Raw genomic sequence first — 23,553 nt, 5'->3', positions numbered from 1 at the left:
GGTAGATACTGATTATTATTTTATGTAGGTGTGTAACTATTGACAGTGATTTCATTTTTTAAAGTCAATATATGCAGGCACCGTTGATAAAAAAATTATCATTAATATTTATCACCATGTCCGTAAAATTTTTAATTGCATAAAAAAATACATGGATTATTTGTACGGATATCCTCAGCTCAGGCGAGCAGGTAGTTAAGAGAAAAATATATGTGCATTTTGACAGACCTACATCTCTGCCTGATCTAAATCTAAGCAATGATTTGTCAAGTTAAATTTGGAATGGTAAATTTCTGATCAACTTTAATTATTTTTTCATGGGCAATAAATTCTATGATTTTTCACGGTTTTTAGTAAAATATAAATAGTTTTTTTTTTTACTTTTGGTAGAAACCACAAACTTCTCTAATAATAGCATGAAGAAAATCTTTAGTTATGATAACAGCTAATAAGAATTTTAAATCAATATGAATCATTACAGTAAATCAAAAAGCGGTATTGTTGTTCCCTGCATCTCGCATTAGGCCATACCTTCGGTCCGCATCGACCATGGAGCACGGAGCCGCTGGCAGCGCGGCTGCGCGGCCAAACCGGGTAGCTAGCAAAACTGGTAGTCACGTGACGCTCTCCGTCAGTAGCTCGGAAATCACAATGGCGGTCGGACCTACACCCGGCTCATTCGGCTTCAAATGTCATATTTTGCTTGCAATTCGCCGTGACAAGGATATAAAACTAACAAAGTGATTGATGTCAGTATACGTTACGAGTAAACGACGCAATAACAACAACTGGCAAGGGTTTTACTCAGAATCCCGCCTTGTACAATGTGTTTAGTGACAGATCGCCTTGTTTTACTGATCTAACCCTCGGTTACTGCCCGCGCACAAGATCGTTGCCCCGAATCCTCGGCCGAATATTCCACTGATAACTGACACGTAATCGTTTGATAATAAGCTTTTAAACTTCAACCACAACTGACGTTTTGCTTTTCATTGATCTTACCATATTTTTAAGACGGTGCTGCCTCCGTTGATGTTTCAACATTTTGCGCACCCGAGATGTACCAAAACAATACACCGTTATCAAAATATTAAAACATAATACTCACACCGCTAATCGTTGAATGTTGTAGAATTATAAATATAAATGAATGTTAAACGTACTTGTGTACTTAATTTTTGTAACAAACGTAGATGTGATATAGAAATAAAACGTAAAAATAAATGTGTTGAAAATAAATGTTTTAAAATAATCAAGTAACAAAATAAAATAAATAATACTCAAAAAATAATAGTAGTTTTATTACAATAATAAAAAAAATATTTTGACAGATCTTCGTTTTAATTTCTATACAAGTGTGTATCTGTAGTACTAAGTACCTATCTTGTTAATAATACTGTAACATTTGCCTTTATGCAAAAATAATATGATTACATAAAGTGTAGTGTTTCTTGCCTTAGTTTACTCCAGTAACTATAAAAGTAAGATATAAAAGAATAATAATATTTTGTTTACGCGTGAGTTTGACAGCAGCGAAAAAGATCGGCGCTACCAACTGCAAGAAGTAAACACAAAAGCGCGCGGGAAAAATCCGCTCGAATTCATATTACGTAATATTTAGATTTGAATTCGCAGTTTCGTGATGGGTGTCTCATACGGCTTGTCCGCTATTGTGGTACTTACTTGCTTTCTTGTGTACCACAATTGCATCCATTGCGGGTTCGTCTTCGACGACATCAGCGCAATAAAGGACAACCGGGACCTGCGACCTCATACTCCGATCAAGAACATCTTCTTGAATGACTTCTGGGGGACACCGATGCACAAGGTAAGAAAAAAAACTTCTAAATACCTTCCAAATATCTTGCTAAACTCTTCCGTATAGACGGAAGGCATAAGGTATCTGCAAGACGGATAGCTCTATTTTCCAGAAAGTCTACTAAATGAATAGGTACCTACATGATAAAAATACAATACACGTCGCGTCGTGAGGTCTTCACGAAACTTGAAAACATAGTTTTAATAGATTTTTATCAATAATATTGTATAATTCATTTTTATCATTATTTAGCATCATTTTAATCCCTTAAATGAAAGTGATTAACTTTGTATTTGCCAGCTATTACACATCGCTACACCAAAAATACAATATATAACACAAACCGGTGTAAACTTTCTCTTTAGCGAAGTGTTCACGAATTTGCTTGTTTAATCAGATAAAAAAATCCTGTTTATCCTGAGTTTGATTTATTTTTGTACATTTGCGTATGCAGGATATAACACGACTGGGAACACGACCTTCACAAGATCCTTGAACCCCCAAAGAGTTCAGTTCGTCCTCTCAAATATCACCGCTGGCAGTTTTTTTGTTACCATCACTTTACCGGCGTATTTCAATTAAAACACACCATCTTACCATCATCAGGGAACGACCAACAGGTGATCATTCTAACGAGTATAACCACAATCAATAACAATGAATTACTTTTTAGTAACTAGATATAATTCGTCGGAATATCTTAGATCTTTAATACAAGACCAAAATATAAAATGATATTACCATTCGATTTATACCGACTTACAGATCTCAGTTTGTTTCATCCTGAAATCGTGATTTATCCAAATAATATATGTTTATCCCCTTGAGGAAGATTATCCAAAATTCCATGTTTCGAACTCCATTCTAACATTTAAAACTTAACATTGCAAATCAGTTATTAACAATAATATTGGTTTTAAATTGAAAAACGAATGTTTGGTTACATTGTATAAATTTTGTTAAACCCCAGTGTTTCATAGTACCTACCGTGGCAAAATATTATTTTGGACTGTTTGAAATGTATAACCCAAGTTTTGTAGATGAGTAGAACGGATTTCATACAACGAAGGCTTGGTTTGATATAATATTATAAGTTTTACTAAGCCGTGGTTATAGTGGGGATTATTAGGACTTTGGTTAGGAACCTAAAACATAATAAATACTACCATATTAATTTAATTTGAACTGGAAGTTACCAAAATTGTTCCTATACTCTTGAAATTAAAAATAAAAATACATCATGTTTCTGAATTGTTTAAAAATACTTATAAGTAAAATGTGCAATATTGGTATATATATATCATCATCAAACATAAATAATATCCACGACGTTAACAAACTTTGCGAAACGTTCTAAAGAAATTTAAATAAATGTATTATCTCGTGATTTACAATGGCTATTGAATTGTACCTACCTCAGCACAAACAACCAGTATTTCGGCACAATGCAGATTCCCAGCAGGTAGGTACTTGAAAGTGAATGTTCTTTATTTTTATTTTATCCGAAGTGTTTTGATTTACGGCTTATGAGACAAGGACAAAAACACTAACGTATGAAACTGTATGGTAAAAATAAAAACAAAATAGTTAAATAAATCATTCGTTACTACCTTTCCTCTAAAGTTACTACCATGTACATAGCAAACCGCCTAGTTATAAAAAGGTATTTTTAGTACCTTTGATAAATTGAAACAAACAATGTTGTATAGGGTCTTGACTTTTTGTTACCAGTTAAATTTATATTTCAAAGCTTCGCGGCTAACTGTGGATATTTTGTTGAAGAAAGTATCATCGATCTAGACATTCCACAAAGCTGTGCAAAATGCAAACATCATTCAACAAAACTGTGCATATTTCATGACTCCAGAGGTAACCGTCGCAAGAGTTTCGATGCTTCAGACATTACAAATATTTGACCAGGTAGTTAAAGTTAACAGTTTCGTAGATTTACAAATATTTAGCACTATATTGTTTTTATTAAAAGGTTGTTTTTGTTTTGTCTTCATAATTTATCATCACAGTGAAATCTGAAGTTTAACAAAAAGTATTATTTTTGAACACTTCGAATGATTTATATAAAACTTTTATGAAATTGTGTCTCATGTTGTCCTTAGATTTTTGATGATTTTCATTCATAATTATAATACGAACACCGATTAAATACGTTCGTAGGCTTATAAACGACACCACCTCCGCAATGTACTCGTCTGAAACAAAATTAAAAATTTTGAGATTGTTGCGAATTCCATTCCGGGCACAACGTAAAAATATATTTGACACTGCAAGTCTGTAATAATTTTTTTCATAGGGTCGTGAGGAGTATTTATTATATATATCTACATATAATTATACTATCCGACCTATACTGTACTGTCGGAGATTTGGATTGAAAATGAAAAAGGCATAATGCCCAATTTTTTCCGATAAAATTGAAATTGAACGCTCCGTAGATCACGATGGAAAATACTTTCATGCTGAAAGTAGTTATCTTGACCAAGAAATTTCACTTCGATAAAGCTGCGCTATTGCGCCAGAGCTCACGGCTGACGAACAGATTGCCTGCTTTATGTTTGGTACATGTTACTGTAAATGATTTGTTTTGAAATCCGTTCTAAAATAAAATGGCTTGCAGCGAATCTAATGCATTTGCGCCCGTATCAAATCTTGTATTGTGTGTCTCGCCGTCTCTTAAATAAAATGCGATCCCGTCTGTCGGATCAATTTAAAACAATGGCTCAATTGCGATATGAAGTACATTAGGCCGTCCCGAGGGGTCCCCTACCGGCTGCCAATCCGAGCCGGCCTGAATAACTCATCGCGCTCTTCCCGTTATTTATTTATTTAAACCGATCTAATCCGTCTTGCCGTCTCCCGCCACCGCCGAAAAGACCGAATTGGCCTTTTAGCAGTTACTGGAATATTCCTCGGAGTTGACACATTATATCTTTCTTTCATTTTTATCTTTACGTGTATGCACGTTGAGCGTGCGTAAGGGATTAAATGGATTCCCCTAACAGTTAGCTCATTTCTTCATTCTAATCTGCTTGTTTGTAAAAGTGCACAATTAATTTATTTCAATAATGGCAAACTGGTGATATTCGTCTCGCCACCGATTCGCTTTATAGCTTTTAATTGATGATTGCCGAGAGTTAACACAAGCCCTCTTACTTTAATTTTATGTTTACGTGTATGCACGTAATGAGCGCTCAAGGGGTTAAATGAATTCTCCGAAAACTAAGTCAATTCCTAAAATTCTTTCAGGAAAATTTAGCTCGTTCGTGTAAATGTTAAATATACGATAATGAGTCGGTTGAACACGAAGCAGTGTATTCCAGTTGAAATTCAACATTTCAATTCCTGGTACTGTTTTCATAGGAAGGTTTTGTCTTATACAGGGTGTATCGGCACTAACCCGACAAACTTTAACCAGCTATTCCTTAGCACATTTGGAGTAAAAAATGTTATGGGCACTTTGCTGTCCGGTAGCATTTTTTTTTCAATTAAAAACAAAAAAAAATAAAATTTCCACACTACATCACTGTCATTGGCATTGCGTTTCGTGTTAAACAGCTGTTATAAGCAAGTATGTCAAAAAGCGTCTTCGCTCTTTCGCACACACTAAATAATAATAGTTAAAAATGAGACGAATGGTGCCGTGCTATTTCGTTGTGACTGTAAACGTGCGCCAATATAGGTACACACGTGCATTATTCAACGGAATTCGAATAAAATATTTGCCAGATGGGTTTTCGAACTTTGTCAAAGGATAAAACAGTGGTGACATGTGGTGAAAATATGAATAATAAATTTTTTATTAAAAAAAAACGTTACCGGACAGCAGAGTGCACATAAGATTTTTTACTCCAAATATGCTAAGGAATAGCTGGTTAAAGTTTGTCGGGTACGTGCCGATACACCCTGTATTATGAACGCCGCTGAACAAAATACATAAAATTATTAACAGTACCTGCCCATAATCTTTCTGTATTATATTACATATTTTGGTTCTGAAGCAGTCCCATGTCGATTGTATCGTAGATATACGATGCCTAGTGTATTCAATTTAAAAATACTCACATTAAATAACGAATGGTTCATCGAAACTCAAAAACTATTGATTTCATTAGAATAACCGTTAACTTAATTCACCGGATTAGGGCAGTAGAATATTTTTGTACATTATGAAATAGCGTATTTTATCAAAATACCTACGAAAAGTTAAAAAAAATTGCACATAGGTATACTCTGCTTTAAACGGTGTGTAGTTTACAAATATCAGTTTTATTCACACTATTCAAAAATAGTTATTTTCATTCCTAAAACATATTTATATATAAATATTGAAGACAATATTAGTGATTTCTAAACGAAAATCTGAAACAGAAAAATCAGAAAAGGAAACGGTCACATCTGGGACTCGAACCCAGGACCTTTGTCTTTCCTAGTCCCAGATGTGACCGTTTCCTTTTCTGATTTTTCTGTTTCAGATTTTCGTTTAGAAATCACTAATATTGTCTTCAATATTTAAATATTACAATTTGAGGTTTTACTCAATAAAGTTATTCCGAAAAATAAATATTTATATATATTTATCACTTACTTCTAATCAGAGATGTGCTTTATTTCAAATAAATCCATTTCAAATGGAAATGCAAAATGGGTATTTTCTATTTTGCATTTTAAATGCTTTTCTAAAAACCATTTTGCATTTTGCATTTTAAATGCTTTTCTCGATGCATTTTCCATTTTAAATGCTTTTTTGCAACATTCTTCCTACTATATCCACTCATCTTTTTTTCATAATCCCCAAATATCAGTCGGTCCTCAACCTCGCTATGAGAGATAATTTACATTTGTCAAGTTGCTCCCTGGTAGGAGCCCTGGCAATTGAGTGATACCATTACAAAAAATACTGATTCAAATACTGAACATGGGGCCATGACGCTGTAATATAAAATATTAGATAATTATAATTAGTTTCATAATCTGTAGTCGTGGTATTTTTAAATTTACCATCATGTAATATGTTTGTTCTACATTGATGTCCATTATTAAATCACAAAATTGTTTAAAATTCTATAATTATTTTAATTGTTTGACCTGAGAAACCATTTTGCATTTTCAATGCATTTTGAAAATAAGTATTTTGCATTTGAAATGCTTTTCTTTAGATGGTTTTTAAACCATTTTGCATTTTGCATTTTCAAATGGAAAAGTTTTGACCCATTTCCATTTTGCATTTCAAATGGTTTTGGGTACCCATTTTGCACATCTCTGCTTCTAATATACCTATACTTGTAATCGCGTATTCGTATCCATATATTAAGTCGTCAGTTAAAAGCGACAAGTTTAGTGGCTAAATAACATTTTTTTTTCCAAATTGAGTTTCTAATAATCAAATATTTTTCACAATATCCTTTGTGATTTATGTTTGATCATTTAAAAAATGGACGCGATAATTTGAATATTTTATATTCAAATTCTAAATGGATTCATGATATAACATCGTAAAGAACACTTGATTAAAAACTTAATGGAAAAACCACCTATGCAACCGGCATTCTTAGTGCATATAACCACAATAAAAACATTGCATTTATGTAGCCCAGTTTAGTGTCATTTCACTCCAAGTGCGCTGGACCATATACATATTAATTGACTTAATTCTGTCTGGTTAAAATGTATTCAATTAATGAACTAGCAAAACTTAAATTGAAAAATCTAAATTTGTTGTGTTTCCCCCAACATTTTTCTTCTTCCTTTGATAATTTTAATTGAATAGAATGTAATCTGACCTCTTTTGAGTACTTGTGAACTTTTAACAACGTGAAGCCTTATTTTTCCTTAATTGCAAACTGCGGTCATGAAAGGAAGTCAACTGTGGTGGAGGAAACCTTATAATTTCCCGTGAAGTGCTATAATGCATTATATTATACAACTGTGTAGAAGATAATTCTTAATTACTTATCCCCTTTTGAACCAACTGGGGTTAATCCGGGTGAAGTACGGAATTAAGTTGTGTGTTGACGAACCTGAAGCCCCGCATACCCAATTTCAACCGATTTATAACAAGTTTCTCGCCAACTCTTTTTAGTTTTAAATTCCTCATAAAGCATATGTTATTTTTTAAGATAATATCTGTACATTTGTTATTCCGAAACGTTAATTTTATGAAATTCCCTCGATAGAAAAAAATCGCAAAGTAAGTTCCGAAAATTATTTAAAACACGTTTTGTTCTGTTATTTAATATGTTATTGGCATGAAAAATTAATTGTATCTTTAAATGCAACTAAAGCATTTGTCGAGAGATTTTTGGTCTATTTCAAACGAGTCATGTTTTATTGAATATTTTCACCATTTTCGCTTAAGACGATGCCATACGTAGTAATGCAAAATCATGTGTTTTTAGTTTGAAAATTTGGTCGCCTAGAAATGTTTCAGATGCTTTAATTAAATACTGCGAGTAGAATACATTTTGGCCTTTAAAATAATCGAGTATTTTTTAGATAAGTCTTTTCATAAGCCTAGAAAAAAATAATGTATAAGTCCTATGAAAACTGCTTTAAAGTTCAAAATCTCCTACTTACGAACCCATTTTCGGTTATAATTTTATTGTATAATGTAGCAAATGAAGTTATTTATAAAATGATCGAAAAAAAACAATATTTATGCCTGAACATCCATAAAATAAAATAAAAGGCACTTTTTGGTCATGTTTTTTTCTTGCATAAATCAAAAAATGCGGATGGTGTTAAGCGGGAATTTAAACCTTATCGCCATCTACGTAAGGGTTGTTATTGATAGCGGCTCAATTTAAAATATTACACGACGTAGTGCATCGCCTTAATTATTATCGTTTTTTAATAGAACCTCGCTCCCCCCTAACATTCGTATTTCCATATCTCCCTTTCAAACCATATTTGAACGCTTACTATGGGTTAATTGTGCTGTTTTAGTTGGAACTTGACGAGTTTATTATCAGAGACTAATTAAAGGATAGCACTTATTCAATGCATAATAAATCTTTTGTGTTCTGAATGTGGTGGTTTTTTAGCATCTCTACGGCAATATCTACAGATAAACTCTTTAGATTAATATTAATTATTTGTTATCAGCTCTGGCGTCGAATTTGCACAATTTTACATTTTAGTTTGAAATTTCATGGTATAAGCGACTATTTTCAGCTTGCAAAAGTCAATTATAATATGGGGTATTAAGCTTTGAAATTTACACTTCACTGGCAAGAATTATGAAAGACGCCATATCGTTTCGTCGATACCGTGTTGAAAGTCGAACAAATTTTATGCGAATGTAACTAATAGTTATTTAGAATATTTTAGTTTAGAGACAAACCATTGAAATCTGTTTTTTTTTGTATTATCCGTCTTTGAAGTTTAACAACACGAATGGTGCATATTGAATTTTAATGTATGAATTTATGGGTATTGGGGCCAAAACCTCACTGACCTGTTTTTACTTGATAGTGTACATCACTTTATAATCTATGAATTTTATATGGATGATGTCGATGTGTTGTATTTTGAAAATGCATCAATACATAAATCTGGATTATGTGGAAAAGAAAGGTTTCAACATTACATAAGTAGGTATTTCGTGAGTTTAATGTAGTATTCTGTATTATCTAAGTAATTAATTCCCCGAATATGGAAAATAACAAGAGGTTTTGCTCTTTCGTTTTGTTGGTTACGTAAATGTAAGTTCATTTGAAGATTCGAACTTCAAGAACAGCGCAGTACTAGGAACTAGGAACTACTTGCTACCGCGACATTATTATTTCCTATTTTCTTATCTCACTCTGCTCCATCTTGAACACCGCGAGTACCTGCGGGTTGATGTAGATACTGTAGCGGTGAATCTATACAAGGATTAACATAAAATACGTACCGTTTGCTCGTTAATTAATTTCCACATAAGCACTATACCTAATATACTACACTGCTGTGTTATTCTAATCTACATTGAATTACCCCTTCCCCGCCTTGTAAGGCAGAGAGTGATCAATATTCCATTTTGGCAACCCCTTTAACGGGCGAGCTGCCACCAGGCTCCAAAGTGCCGAACAAACACGAAATTAATTAATAAATCCCATATGATTTGATGAAATATCATCATTCGTAGTGGGCACCATCGGGACCCACCAACATGTGTACTGATTAACCTGATGCGTGCCAATCCCCCGTATTGCTGAATACTGGACCAACTAATTAATCCACCCAGCCAAAGTACTATATTTATACTCTCACTAAAAGTACCAATTCCAAATAAAAAATATGAATGAAAACAGTTTTTCTGTGTTTTGTATTATTGCGTTAAAAGGCGCCTTGAAAGTTCCGTATCAGCCTTATCCTGCAGAACGGCGAAGACCATATACGTGTATAATAGTAATAGTACACTGTCAGTAGTAGGTTAGCTATCTGCGTGAAGATATCATTCGACATTATTAATGTCTGGCGGGGCCTCAGTTAGTTAACCCGGGGCTAAGGGACGGAAAGGTGGCGGGCGGTTATTTGTACTGAAAATACAAGACAAAAAGCAGCCACCTAACTTGCTTGATGCGGGGGTGAGGTCATATCGCTGCCCGCGGTTTTAAATTTCTTCCGCGTCAATCTCGTATCTTGTTAAGTCTGCTTCGTTAAACAATGACGGCTTGCTCCGAGCTTTCTTAATATTTTTACAGCCCTTCCAATTTCCGGTTAAATTTAGATATTTGAACTTTCATTTTTGTTCACTTTCATAATGAGATATTTTCATTAACCCTCTGGTATTCTTAATTGGAATTTTTAAATATTTACCTACTTTCCTTTAAAATCACGTTGAAACGCTCTTCCAGGTAATATTTCCCCTGTACGCTGTACGGGCTTTTCCATTAACCTGGCGATGACTCCGTGACCATTATATTCGTTGTGTACGCCGTGTACCTCCCGACGTTTTATTATAAAGGTATTTCGTATTATTATTATTATAACGTCTGAGAATTTATAACACGCTTTCTTTCTGATTCAGTTCACAGGGTAAAAGAGTTAACGCTATCACGTAGCCATCGCGAGATATATTCTACGTCATAAATCATTTTATTTTCCAAATAAAGCACAGCCGAAATCTGGTCGTCATTGTGTTGATTTAAAACGCAACCTTTTTTAGAAGTTTTTTTCGCTATTTTTACTGTTATCGCGGTATTATCGTAAGGCAGCAATAAATATTACACGCCCACCCATATATCGCTGGCACACGCAATGTCGCCCCCTTATGGAAGATATCTACATATTATAATATGTATGTATGTAGATCTGAGTCTTTCCGAATATTGTCTTACAATATATATTATATCACGCTTGGTGCGGAATAGGCTACGCACATTTCTCTCCAGTCTCCGGCTGTCATAATTCTCATTTACATACACCCCGACAGGTGGGAAGAAAAATCAGCTTAAGAATGGAAGGAAAATAAAATCGCGAAGATAAAAAGGCTTTTAAGGCAAATTTAGAGAACGGCTCCATTACAGACACATGGCGTCGCGGGAACGACGCGACAAATCATATTTAACTCGTATCAGCGCGAGACTTTTCATATCAACTCTGAAACGTCCAATGAATGCCGACTCAGGAATGGTCCCATCCTGTAATATCTATATTTAATAATAATAAGAAAACTGCCGACTCTTTTCCAGATGTTTTACTACTAGAATCGAAACCTACACTGAATAACTACAAAATTATAAATAATAAATTCCAATTTTCAATTAATGTTTAATAATGAATAACTAAAATAAAGCATAAATAATAAGTTATAATTTTCTATCAATGTTTAAATTAATATTTTGACTAGGTTTTAAATTTAATGATTCTGGAGGATTTCACTCTACAAAAATACAGTTTAATGTTGTTGTTCTATTTAATAAAGTTCAACGGCCTAGAGCTTCTGATAACACAGTTTTATAAGGTATCGGAAAGACAACTCTTATAAAACTAGACATTTTATTAGTGATATCTCAATAAGTAGATTCATTGGTTGAGTGGCATATCTTAGCATAAATTAACACATTCGATTAAATTTGTACATAACTGCCATCTAAGTTAAAACCTCGTTTAAAATTTATTCAAATATTTCCTATAGCCATATTAATAAAGTAATAAAAATAACGTTTTTATTGGCATATGAATTGCGCCGGATGAAATGTTATCAAATGTATGTAAACAAAGACATGCTGTACCTAAATCATTGTTACAGCATTCTGTAAATTTATACTATCGTCTGGTGGTGTTATGGTGTGGCTTAAAATTAATATATTGTGAGTCAGTACACATCTCAATCTGAATACCTACATAAAAAATAGTGTTACAAATCTCAATCTGAATACCTATAACAAAACAGTGAAACACGAAAGTTCTATGAGGGTGTCGGAACATATTATGTTCATACAAAATTTAATATTTTTGCAATTCGTCATTATATATTGGGATAAGAGCAGTTGCAAGAATACGTATTCCGATAGATTCTGATTTTACTGATATTTTGTTGGGAAATGGCGTGCCCTCACGTTTTTAACGGGATTTTAATAAATCAGTAGTTTTCTTTTTTCTTCGTGTACCTGTAACAAATAGTGGCACACATCTCAATCTAGATACCTATAACAAAACAGTGGTACGGATACATAAAGAAAAATAGTGGTACACATTCAATCTTGATACCTATAACAAAGCAGTGGAACACATCTGAATACCTAAACAAAATAGTGGTTTACACCTCAATCTGAATACGTAGGACAAAATAGTGGTACCCATCTGAAACAGAATATCTATAACAAAATATTGCTACACATCTGAATCTGAATATATATAACGAAATCTGAATATATATAACGGTATCTGAATACCAATAACAAAATATTGGTACACATCTGAATCTGAATATACTCGTATATAACGAAATAGTGGCACACATCTGAATCAATACCAATAACAAATTAATGGTACACATCTGAATCTGAATACCTATAACAAAATAGTTGCACACATCTGAATCTAATACTTGTAAATCAAAATAAATAGGGTAGAATTTACTATTTCCCAAAAATATACAAAATTTACCCAATTTAAAAAAATTTCAATTAATTTTCAGAAAGAGGTGCATGCTCAAAAAGTGAAATGTGAATAAGATTTTTTATACATTTTTTTCTCTGATTTTCTCTATTTTGTACATATTTTTTTACGATTATATATTTATTTACTTTTTTAATATATATATATAATATCTTATGTCTATGATTAAAATAATAACATGTAAGTACCGATCCGAAAAAGGAATGCAAGAAGAATAAAATTAAGTCTTCGGTGAATAATATGTACATACGTCCTTATCCAGAAAGCTGGATGTACAATGTCCATAGGTCTTTATCACGAAATTGGATGTACAATGTACATAGGTCCTTAACCCGAAAACTGGATAACATTTTGAATAATATCAGTGATCCATAATACTATTTTCTAACAAAATATTATATTTCTTTATATTGAGTCCCATTTTTCGATTTGCCGCAAATATTTTATTATTGATATTTTGTACACGTGTATTGTATTATAATATCCGGGAAGAGGGTTTTAGATTATTTTCTGGGGATGAATATTCCTATTAATGTTTACCTTGTAGATTCTAGTGGGTTGTTGATTCGTGCTGAATTCCGCGAATTCGAAAACATGATCACATTTTAATGTTTACAATAATTAAAGTTTGTTAGAAAATTATATTTAATCTTGCAATATGGTCGGTCGAAATTTTGTACTCTAACGTATACTGGATTGAGTTATTTTATTAGGTAGGTGTTATTGAGGATTTTTTAAAATTATCTCTGAATTGAATGATAATAATAATGTTTGTTTTCTTGAGAAAATCACCTTAAGAGCGCTTTTGTGCATGTGTGCTAAAACCACATTAGAGAACTTATAAATGCTAAACCGATGTAAGCGTAATGATTTTATTAGATGAAGAAAGGAATTTTAAGATGCTTTGGACATGTATAACATATTGATGGAGAAAGATGTGTCAGGGTAGCTTATGAGGCCCAAGTAAATCTATTTAAGGAGCCAAGCTCCCTAAGAATACTTGGCACGTTCAAGTGAACCAACTACTTCGGGTAAGAATATTTGAGATAATGATTGGATGGAAAGGAACCTGAGAAAAACATTATTTCTCTTAGGGCCTATGTCATCTTTGGGGATGCTGTGTGGAGGGTATTTTTGAGAAGAGGAAAAATAATTTTATTAGAGGGAGGAATCACCGCACCGGTGCCAAAGGCATCAATGATGCTAGTTCCTCGGAGCATCTTCCATTGAGATATCAATAAAACAATAACAGTAAGTAAAATGTCAAAATAACATAAGAATGTATTTGAATGAAGCATGAAGTGTGCGTCTAGAATGTGTTTTTTGGTTTCAAGCCTATTTTAAGTTAGCTAGAAAGCCAATAGCCATTACAGACGACTAAAGTTGATTGAGCAGTTATTATCAATCTGGTTGAGTTGAACCTTCTGTTGAACCGTGTGGTGATGCGTTTATGCCATAAGGTTAACACTGAACGATTGACACCCAGCAGTTATACTAACCAAATTGAGTATCTGTAAGGCCCTTTAGATTGTCAAAAAACACTTTATTTATTCGCTATATAGTACGATACAAAAATACCTTACTTTAGCAGTTTGAATCTGAATAATTTTGCTTTGAGCAATTTATTTTTCAGCGCTCAGAAAAAAAATAAATAGTCAAATTAACTTATAAACGTAATGCCTCTAAGCAGCCCAATAAAAACCGGAACGTTTTATGACGTCATGGCTGGTGTGTAAAGTTACTAAAATTTAAAGCTTTATTTTAGATTGCAAGAATACTTGATTATGGTAAATTTTTGAATACATATTACTTTATAACTTTTTTTGTGACCGTGCCTATTTCAGACCAGTCCGAACTGAAGGTGCTCATTATAAGGTACAACCGGTCTTGTCGTAAAAAAACAAAAGTGGAAGAGTTATAAAGGTTTTTTAAATCCTTAAATAATAAAATACATGTATTTTTATTAATAGAGATGTTAAAAAACAATCTTTAGTTTTGACTGAAGATTGAACCTTCCTCCCCAGGGACTTACTTAAATGAGTAAGCCACGCCAGCACAAAAAAAAACAAAAAAAATTTTGGCAAAATCCTGACTGGATGGTACCGAGACTTATTTCGTATATTAACTGCTGTTTTTATATAATGTTACCCAATTTTAGAGATATGCGTGTGTGCGTGAATGCCACTAATTGATGGAATGAAGGCATTGTCATCGACAGCAAATCTATCTGCCGAGTTTCAGCTCGATCGGATGTAGAGAAGTGGGTTAATTTTCACATCCAAGATTCATTCGTTCATTTAATCAGGACAACAAAATCGAAATCCAAATACATGTATTTAACAAAAGACTCGTATTCATATGGAATTCCACCATTATTAATTTAATATGGCGTTTATAGTTTTTTTTATAATAAAAATATTTTTACCGTAGAGCTTTTTTTACGTAAGTCAGGTTTTTAGAGTAAACTTAAAATTATTCATAAGCTGCTCGTTCGTAGATGGCGTTGATTTTTTTTTTTTTAAGAAAAACCGCTGTTTGATTGATGAATGATGATTTGATGAATTGTTTGTTTGCGCTATACATATACGGTGTACGAATATGAATAAACAGTTTGGTCCGTGTACAAACTCGATTTTTTCAACAAAGGCATACAAATACAATATCGTATCAGTCATTCAATCCAATGTAGTATTTGTATCAGTGATTCAATCCAATATTGTATTTGTATCAGTGATTCAATCCAATATTGTATTAGTATGCCTTTATTGAAAGAATTGAGTTTTATACGAACAAAACTATTTATTCATAATCGTATTCCGTATGGTACAGACATTCCGTATGGCTAACAAACAATTCATAACTTGCGTAACAAGTGTTTTCTCCAAAAAAAGAATAAGTTTAGCGACATCTATGAACGAGCAGTTTATGAAAGTAAAAGTTTTTATTAGAGAACTGTGCACAGTGTACGTAGGACACGTCTTTTTGGCACCTTGCGATACATCTTCCGTAGCCAGAGAAATATATTACCTTGGACAGAGTAAAGCAGTCTTTCTAGGCACATCCGACAGCCATATTTGTCTCACTTTCCATACGTTTTTCAAGGTTTTTAACGTAGTCTGCTTGAGCGAGTAATCTCCGCTCCCGTGAAAAATGTCCTGACGTCACTAAGCACTAGCTCTTTATTCGTGTTTTTATTTGTCTTGCGTTTTGGTGAATATTCAATTCTTTCGTTGAATATCCAAATAATTGTGTTGAATTGTTGATTTCCTTACACAATTTGATTTTAGCTTTTTTGTAATTTCGGTATTGAAATATTGAGTGGAGAGAGGAAGGAGGTAAGAAAGTTGGAAGTAGCAGATATAATCTGTATCACGTTTTAGAATATTAAATAAAATAAAGTCATTTGCGTTCGTATTACGAATGTTAAGACGCGAAAATAATGCTATGCTGTATATCTATATCTGTATTGTAATGAACAAGATTAAGAGGGGCGCTTACATAGATGGTTTAGTCATGTAGAACGGATAAAAGGAAAATATATGACCAGCAAATCAATGAACGAAGTTCAATCAATGGACGCCAGAGGAAGACGTGTCGCGATCATGTGAATCAAATATTTGAGTCGGCTCATGCCAAAAGCCGATGAGGCGGTGTATGAATGTGAATGAAGCAAATATCGTTTGCTAAGATTAAGCTCTTTGGTGTTCTATATAAAGAGATCATTTATTTTAATATTATCTTGAATCTGTGGGTATTTAATAAAAACTGTTGATATTAATAAGAGTTTATGGTATAGCAAAGTTACAATCAACAGGTATTTGAGGGTAACTTTGTAAATCTTAATGTTATCATTTTCTGTAAACTATGAATATTCCTTTTAGTTTGCATGTTTTTTAAAGTACCTACATATCTGCAACGAAACATAATATATATTTATAAGAGTTGATACGTGTTCAATAAATACCATTTTGGATTCCAGAATCATAAGTTTACACTCTGTAAATAATAAATTTCCTATAATATTTACATCTCAAGTGGTATGATGGTTCAAAAAGGTGCCCATTAAGTATGTACGAACATGAAATAAAGGGGGCAGTTACAGCATTACCTGTTTAATTATTTAAAGTGTTTGAACAATCATTTTTCCAGCAAGTGGCAACTTGCGAAGCAAAAATGACTTCCTTGTTTTTTTCTGAAAATATTTATTAAATTTTGTTTTGCCACTCTTGAGCCCTAGTAAAGGTTACTTTTCTCCTTTTTTCGTGTAAGCTTTTAGAGTTTGAACATAATTCTTTATTTAATTCCTTTTTTTATTCCGTATTTTGCTATATTTTAAATGAGTCGTGCGTTATTAAATATGTCCTCTTACGCCTATTAATTTTTTTTTCTTCATATTAGTGAGCTCTCTCTAACATTTGTATTTACATAACATCTCCCTCTCAAACCATCTTCTTGTTGAACGCTTACTACGGAGCTAAGAAAGGCAAACATTCCCGGGTTACGAATAACCTGTCAATATTTGAATTTCTCTTTCTACCATTATTACGTGAAATATGACTAGATGCATAGATATCAGAGAATTGAACCCACGACGTCTGTATTTAAACTTCTAAATTTTATTACTAACTCTATTTTATGGCTACCCGGATCATTGAAAAATGTGAAACAAACAAAATTGAGCCTTGTCTTAGTTTGTGTCAGTTAATGGATATTTCATGGCTGCATACACTGCATATCTCATGAAAATAGCAATGCAAGCGAAATATAGTTGCGTTCATCTAGATATTTCAGATTCTGAGTGTTCTTGCTGTTTCAGCAGGTTTGATTTCAGCTCAAAGTAAAAAGTAAGGAACTGAACGGAAGCTTTTTTAAATATGTATTAAAACCACAATACTGAAAACAAACATATGTATTCTTTTTTACAAAAGGATTCATTTCCTAAAAATAAAATGACCACCATAAACATTTCACAAAAATGTTGCCGTTCATTAGAAATAAAGCATTGTTTAAATATTATATTAATTAATAATTCGAATATGTACAGTATTCCCTCAGTTATCCGCCGCTCAATTATCCGACAGCCACTATAATCAGCCATATTTTTACTAGTTGAAAGCATAAAATCAAGCTTTGTATGAAATTTGCCGGTATTCGTATGTCACATTCAGTAGTCCGCCGCGTGCCTAGACTCGATCGCAAAGCTTTTACACCGACCGCGACGCGACGGGTAGGGTTATATTATTCTCACGCTCTCTATGACCAAATCGCTGTCTAGCTTATTCTCGCTGACCATTTTACCAGTCACCAAGGTCCATTATTGTTGTTTTGGAACATTTCCGTCAGTATGTGTAATCTTGCAACTTTTCGTATGTGTTTATATTCGTTTTGTTCTGCCAAGTTTTTTTGTTTAAACTAGTTTACAAAATGGAATATCTTCGTTAGCGTAAATACGACGCATTATATTTAAACCAAAAAAATTTAAATCTAGGAAAGTAGGTTTTAATTGTTGGCACATTTTGTACGTGTGCACTATAATCCGCCGCTTTCACTAATTGAAAACATGCCCGGGTTTTGTAGTGGTATACTAGTGAGAGATACATACATGTTTTCCTGTTTCCACTTTGCAGCCGCTTTCCTCTTATTATCGCTTCATAGGAATTATCTTGTTTAAATATAATTGTTCTGGCAATCGTCAGCATTCATTCCAATGTATCAATAGAATATCAAAGTGGTTTCAGATTGAGTTAGTTACATCTCCGCTGGCCTGGGCATATTAGTGTACCTACTCTTCCGGCAGTTGTGTTATTTGTCTTCCTTCGCATCTCGTAATTCCCAAACTATTGCCGCTTAAAGTGCTCCTTCATTTTGTTCGCAGAACGCGCCTCACGTAAATCACACAAAGATTCTGTTCAGAATCCTCGCTTTCTGCCTTTCTTTGGTTTCACAATATTAACACTCCGCTGGCAAACAATGGCGCTCACTCTGAATCAGGGATTCTTAACCTCTTTTGCCAGAATATTTGAAAACCACTAACTCTTATCAGAATAAGGTTTTTAAATGCATGTAGTAAAATAACCGACACCATTCACATTGAATAAGATGATATTGAATAATGTTTGAAAAAAATGAAATTGAAGAATACATGGAAATAAAATAATAAATCAGGTGCCATCAGAATGTTAACACGTCTTTGAGGCTGTTCCAATTACCAAATCAAATTACCTACACTATGCAACAACACCTTCTTTTAAATTGGTGGTAGGCATTTTGCTATTATCGTATTTTTTCGTGAGAGGCATATTTATTTTATTATATAAGCAAAGCGATTCGACCCCGAACCAAACCACTGTTTTTTTAGTTTATTTATTTATTATCCACTGTATAGGCATAAACAAATACTATAAATATATATTTTTAAATAACAATTATCTGTGGTATTTGATCGTAAAATGACGGCAGAAAGTATAAAATTAATTCGAGCTCTAGAACGATATAAAAGTAGGAGATACTAGTACATCCAAATTGTAATATACAAGTATGAGTAGAATTAGGTTAAATTCATATTTATTGAAATTAACTAGTACATCCAAATTGTAATATACAAGTATAAGTAGAATTAGGTTAAATTCATATTTATTGAAATTATATGATATTATAGCCTTCTTGTGCCTACCTTCCATGCAGTTAAATAAATCCGCCACATCTGCGTGTTTATTACTAACTTCATCTAATCTAGGTACAAGCGAGTGTTTGAAATGCTTGTATTATTACATTTAAAATGTAATAACAATCCTGGTATTATTACATTCAAACAGTATTTTGGAAAGAGTAGCTCTCGTAGGTAGATGAAATTCAATGAGGTTAATTAAATCAGGACTGTAGAACTGACGTTTACCCGGCGCTGCTCGGGGACTTATAAATGGTTTGGGGTGAAGTTTTGTGGTTGTGAATTCTAGAGTACCTGACAGCTAGATCCATTTTTAAGGCGGAAATAATATTATTGTACACTTGTTAGTGCCATGTCTTCCTCGGGCGTCCTCGACCTCTTCAACCATTCACTTCCAACATAGACATATGAATATTAGTAGACCTGCCCTAAGTGATTAAAAGCGTATTATCCCCACTCCCCATACCGGTTCCATTGGAGCCGGCTGTGCTCGCGTATGGCCTCAAGTGAAATTTGAAAACGTGACGTCATCATTCTTGTGCGAACTATGGTCGAGGCATCATCGGTTCATTTTACGAAATAACACGGCAAAATGTTGACTTGTACTATGAAAACTTGTAAAAATAGATGTGAAAAAGAGAATAAACCCAATTGTCGTATTACATTCCGTATATAAGCATTATTTTACTTTATTTTAAGCATATTCACATCGTATAATATGAATCAGTTGTTACTATCACATCGAGAAACGTCTGGACGCGAAACACAAAGCTGGTTGGTTGCTGGGAAGTAAATTATGAACATTTATAAAAGTGTCTTAACTAAATACTTAAACGAAATATTCGACTCTGAAAATAGAACCGAATTTTTTTGCCGAATTTGAACTTCGCAAATTTGTTCATAACGTGGCGAGTAATTTGCGCTCCCATGTAAAAATGTCTATTCATTCAAAAGCAGATTTTACTTTTAAGAAGTAAATGGTGATATTATAATGCGAGATGCCTATTTACTGTCAGATTGATTTATTGACGAATCACAGTCAGCTTCACTCCCTTCGTTCTTCAACAGTTGATTTTACCCCTCGCCATTATCTTCTCGTCTATTAATTCCTATGTCTGTGACTTCCAAGTAATACATTCTCCTCACCTATTTCTATTTCGTTCATCTTTTACATCTGATTTTGCCACAAATAATTATTTGATTCGTGTCTTCCTCGGGCATCCTCGACTTTTTCTATCATTGGCTTCATGCTACTATCCAAAAAAAACCACATTATGTCGACTTTAATTGGACTCAGTATCTCCTACCAGTGCAGAGATAAAGTCTTTCTCGAGCGTCCCCGACTTCTTCTACTATTCAAACCACTATCTAAACACTCCTGTTAATAATAAGAATAAACTTTGAAATTTTCATCGCATTCGGATGAATGTGTGAAGGAACGCGTACGGGAAAAACAAAGAAACATTAATTTTTATGTATGATTTTACTTCAATCTGATATTTTATCAATTCAAACACCTAACTATTTTGTAGTATTTTTTCTTCGAGACTTGATATGAAGTTGAAAGTTTAGTTAAAGTAAGAAAAAAAATAATGTGGTGTTTCAATTTTCAAAGTTATTCGAGACTTGCGTCTTTTTGAATATCTGATTATTTTAAAATATTTGTTTTCGTTGTTACAAATAACAAGTTGTGAAAATGCCGAGACCACTGGTTAAGAACCCTTGCTCTAAATCTAGGTTTTCCATAAACTTTTCACCTTACCCACCCTACTGTCTTACCGCCTAATCCGCCGGGACTCTACATAGGTGTAGGAGATAGGGTTACAAAATCTCTTTGCTACCAAGTCACAGGGGACTTCTGATTGTTCAATATTCCATCTAATCTGCTACCTGAGTTCTCAGACGTGTTGTATGAATTTATTATTATGTTTTAAGTCGCTGCTATTGTTATTTTCCCCACTCCGTTTCAGGTTTCGGATCTTAACGTCGGGGCCACAGAATAATATATCATAAAATTCGCCAAAGTGAATCTTTCGTCCCATTACGCACGACTGCTGACAAATAATCTGTTGTCAAGTTGTTTCCAATACGCGTTCCTAAAATAATGGTCGCAAGAAATTATCTCGACTCTCCCGCTCCTTTTGACGAATAGTGGGAATAGGAATCGTAAAGCCGCATTCAGACGAGAGCGTTATTGTTTGTGGTCGACGAGAGAAAACAATATAATAAATTTATTGATTATAATATATATTTCTAGGTTTCTACAATAAATAAAAATGATACCGCCTTAGCTACTTGTCATCTATAAAGGGACCTTTCTGACATTGAAGGCTGAAATGTTTGCGTACGCAGACGGTATCGTTATCACAACCCAACCCAAAACCTTTAAGACAGCAGAAGAAGTCCTCAACTCTGACCTAAAATAATATTTGTCGACCGGTGACTTAAGTCAAAAGGGTCAAAAACAATAGCGAAAGCCTTTCATCTTTGCAATTCCCTGGCTAACGCGTAACTTTGTGTTCAGTCAATGGAAAAATATTCGCCCGCACCTTAATCCCAGTATCTATTAGTTAGTTACATTGCACAGAAGCTTGAACCGAAGACGTATTATGGAAATGGTGGCAAAAAACCGATACATGATTCAATAAAAGCATTAACGGCCGGTATTTCAGTTGTTTTTTAAGCTCGGCCTAAAGATTTACGCATAGATTTACAGCCCAATCAACCTCTTAACATTTCTGAGTATACAGAATGGCCGTCGGGGGTGCGACAGAAACATGTTCAGAACAACGTCCTTTAATGTTGTTTTTTGGACAGCTGATCTAGCTTAAGAAGCATCCTCATTTTCGTATTCAGCTTAATGCCTCAAGAAGGAGTCTGTGTTCCCACTGTCCTGTAGATTTTACTATCCTGTGAATAAATGTTCATCCACCAGCAGAACAAAATGCTCCCACAGATACCCACAGCTGGTTCAAAGAACCTCGCGCGCTGCGTAATAGGGAACTGATGAGGTCCACGGGGCAAAGCCTGGAGCGTTGTTTGGGATAGGATAAAGGCCCATCCAATGATTCGACTCGCAGAACCCGACATGTTGAACCGCCAACCGAATTATTATTATTCCGACGGACCGACACGGGAATAATAATACTTCGGTCGGAGGTTTTATCAACCCAAAATCTCAGTGTCGGGTTCTGCAAGTCGACTCGTGTGTAGGGCCAATACCAGCGAATCCATGTTTCAAGCAATCGTGGTATCACACCCCTCGCACCTCTCACAATCTCTTAGTCCCACCTCCCTAATTCACACTTTCCTCCCCCGGGGATATTCATTACTTCTAGTTTGGGGTTTGTTTCGAAAAGTTTCCTAAATCCCTCAATATCCCAATAAGTTTGTGATCGGATACCTTAGTAGCGAAGATGGTATGTGTAAAACGACCTCTTTTGTTCATTATTCCAATCCTTTCAAGTTCAAGTGGGTCTTTACATTGCGAATTGCCTCGAAACGACGCGGTGTATTATTGTTCAATGTAAATTCCTCTAAAGATTCCAATATGCGTGAAGTGTCATGTTTTAAAATATCCTTATTGTTAATTTCTAGCCTTTTGTTCTGTAATCCGACCCGTTTCAAAGGTTAAACTCTGAAACATGAAAAGGTATGTAGTATTATACTTAACACACCCAAAAAAATTATTCGTTTACGCATTTCTTTTTGCATTTGCGTTTTGGTGTATTTTTTACATACATTACTTCCTGCTGTTTCATGTTTTACATTATTAATAAATACTAGGTACTTACTACTTATCATAATGTGTCTATTTATGCTGCTGTTATCGTTATAAGTTAAAGGGAAATGTAGCCCATTTAATTTTTTTATTTGTTTAATCTGCATTATTTTTATCAATAATGATCTTAAATACCAGTATGTAATTGTTGTAGTTAGTTTTAAT

The 23,553-nt window shown here is 33.8% G+C and overlaps 1 protein-coding gene across 2 annotated transcripts in view; it reads left to right on the top strand.

Annotated features, from left to right (window-relative positions):
• Positions 1 to 644: 644 nt before the first annotated feature.
• The window catches only part of LOC149423727 (protein O-mannosyl-transferase Tmtc3-like), a 347,668-nt gene continuing 324,759 nt past the window's right edge, over positions 645 to 23,553 (top strand). For both annotated transcript variants that reach the window (XM_089631781.1, XM_089631780.1), the window contains exon 1: positions 645 to 1,828. In XM_089631781.1, the coding sequence (XP_089487907.1) occupies positions 1,643 to 1,828 (186 nt within the window). In that variant the 5' untranslated portion in view covers positions 645 to 1,642. The remainder of the gene's footprint in view (positions 1,829 to 23,553) is intronic.

Source organism: Hesperophylax consimilis, chromosome 5 (assembly GCF_061612785.1).
Source record: "Hesperophylax consimilis isolate HC1 chromosome 5, BYU_Hcon_1.0, whole genome shotgun sequence".
Classification (NCBI taxonomy): Eukaryota; Metazoa; Arthropoda; class Insecta; order Trichoptera; family Limnephilidae; genus Hesperophylax; species Hesperophylax consimilis.
This window is presented reverse-complemented; position numbering and strand designations above follow the sequence as displayed.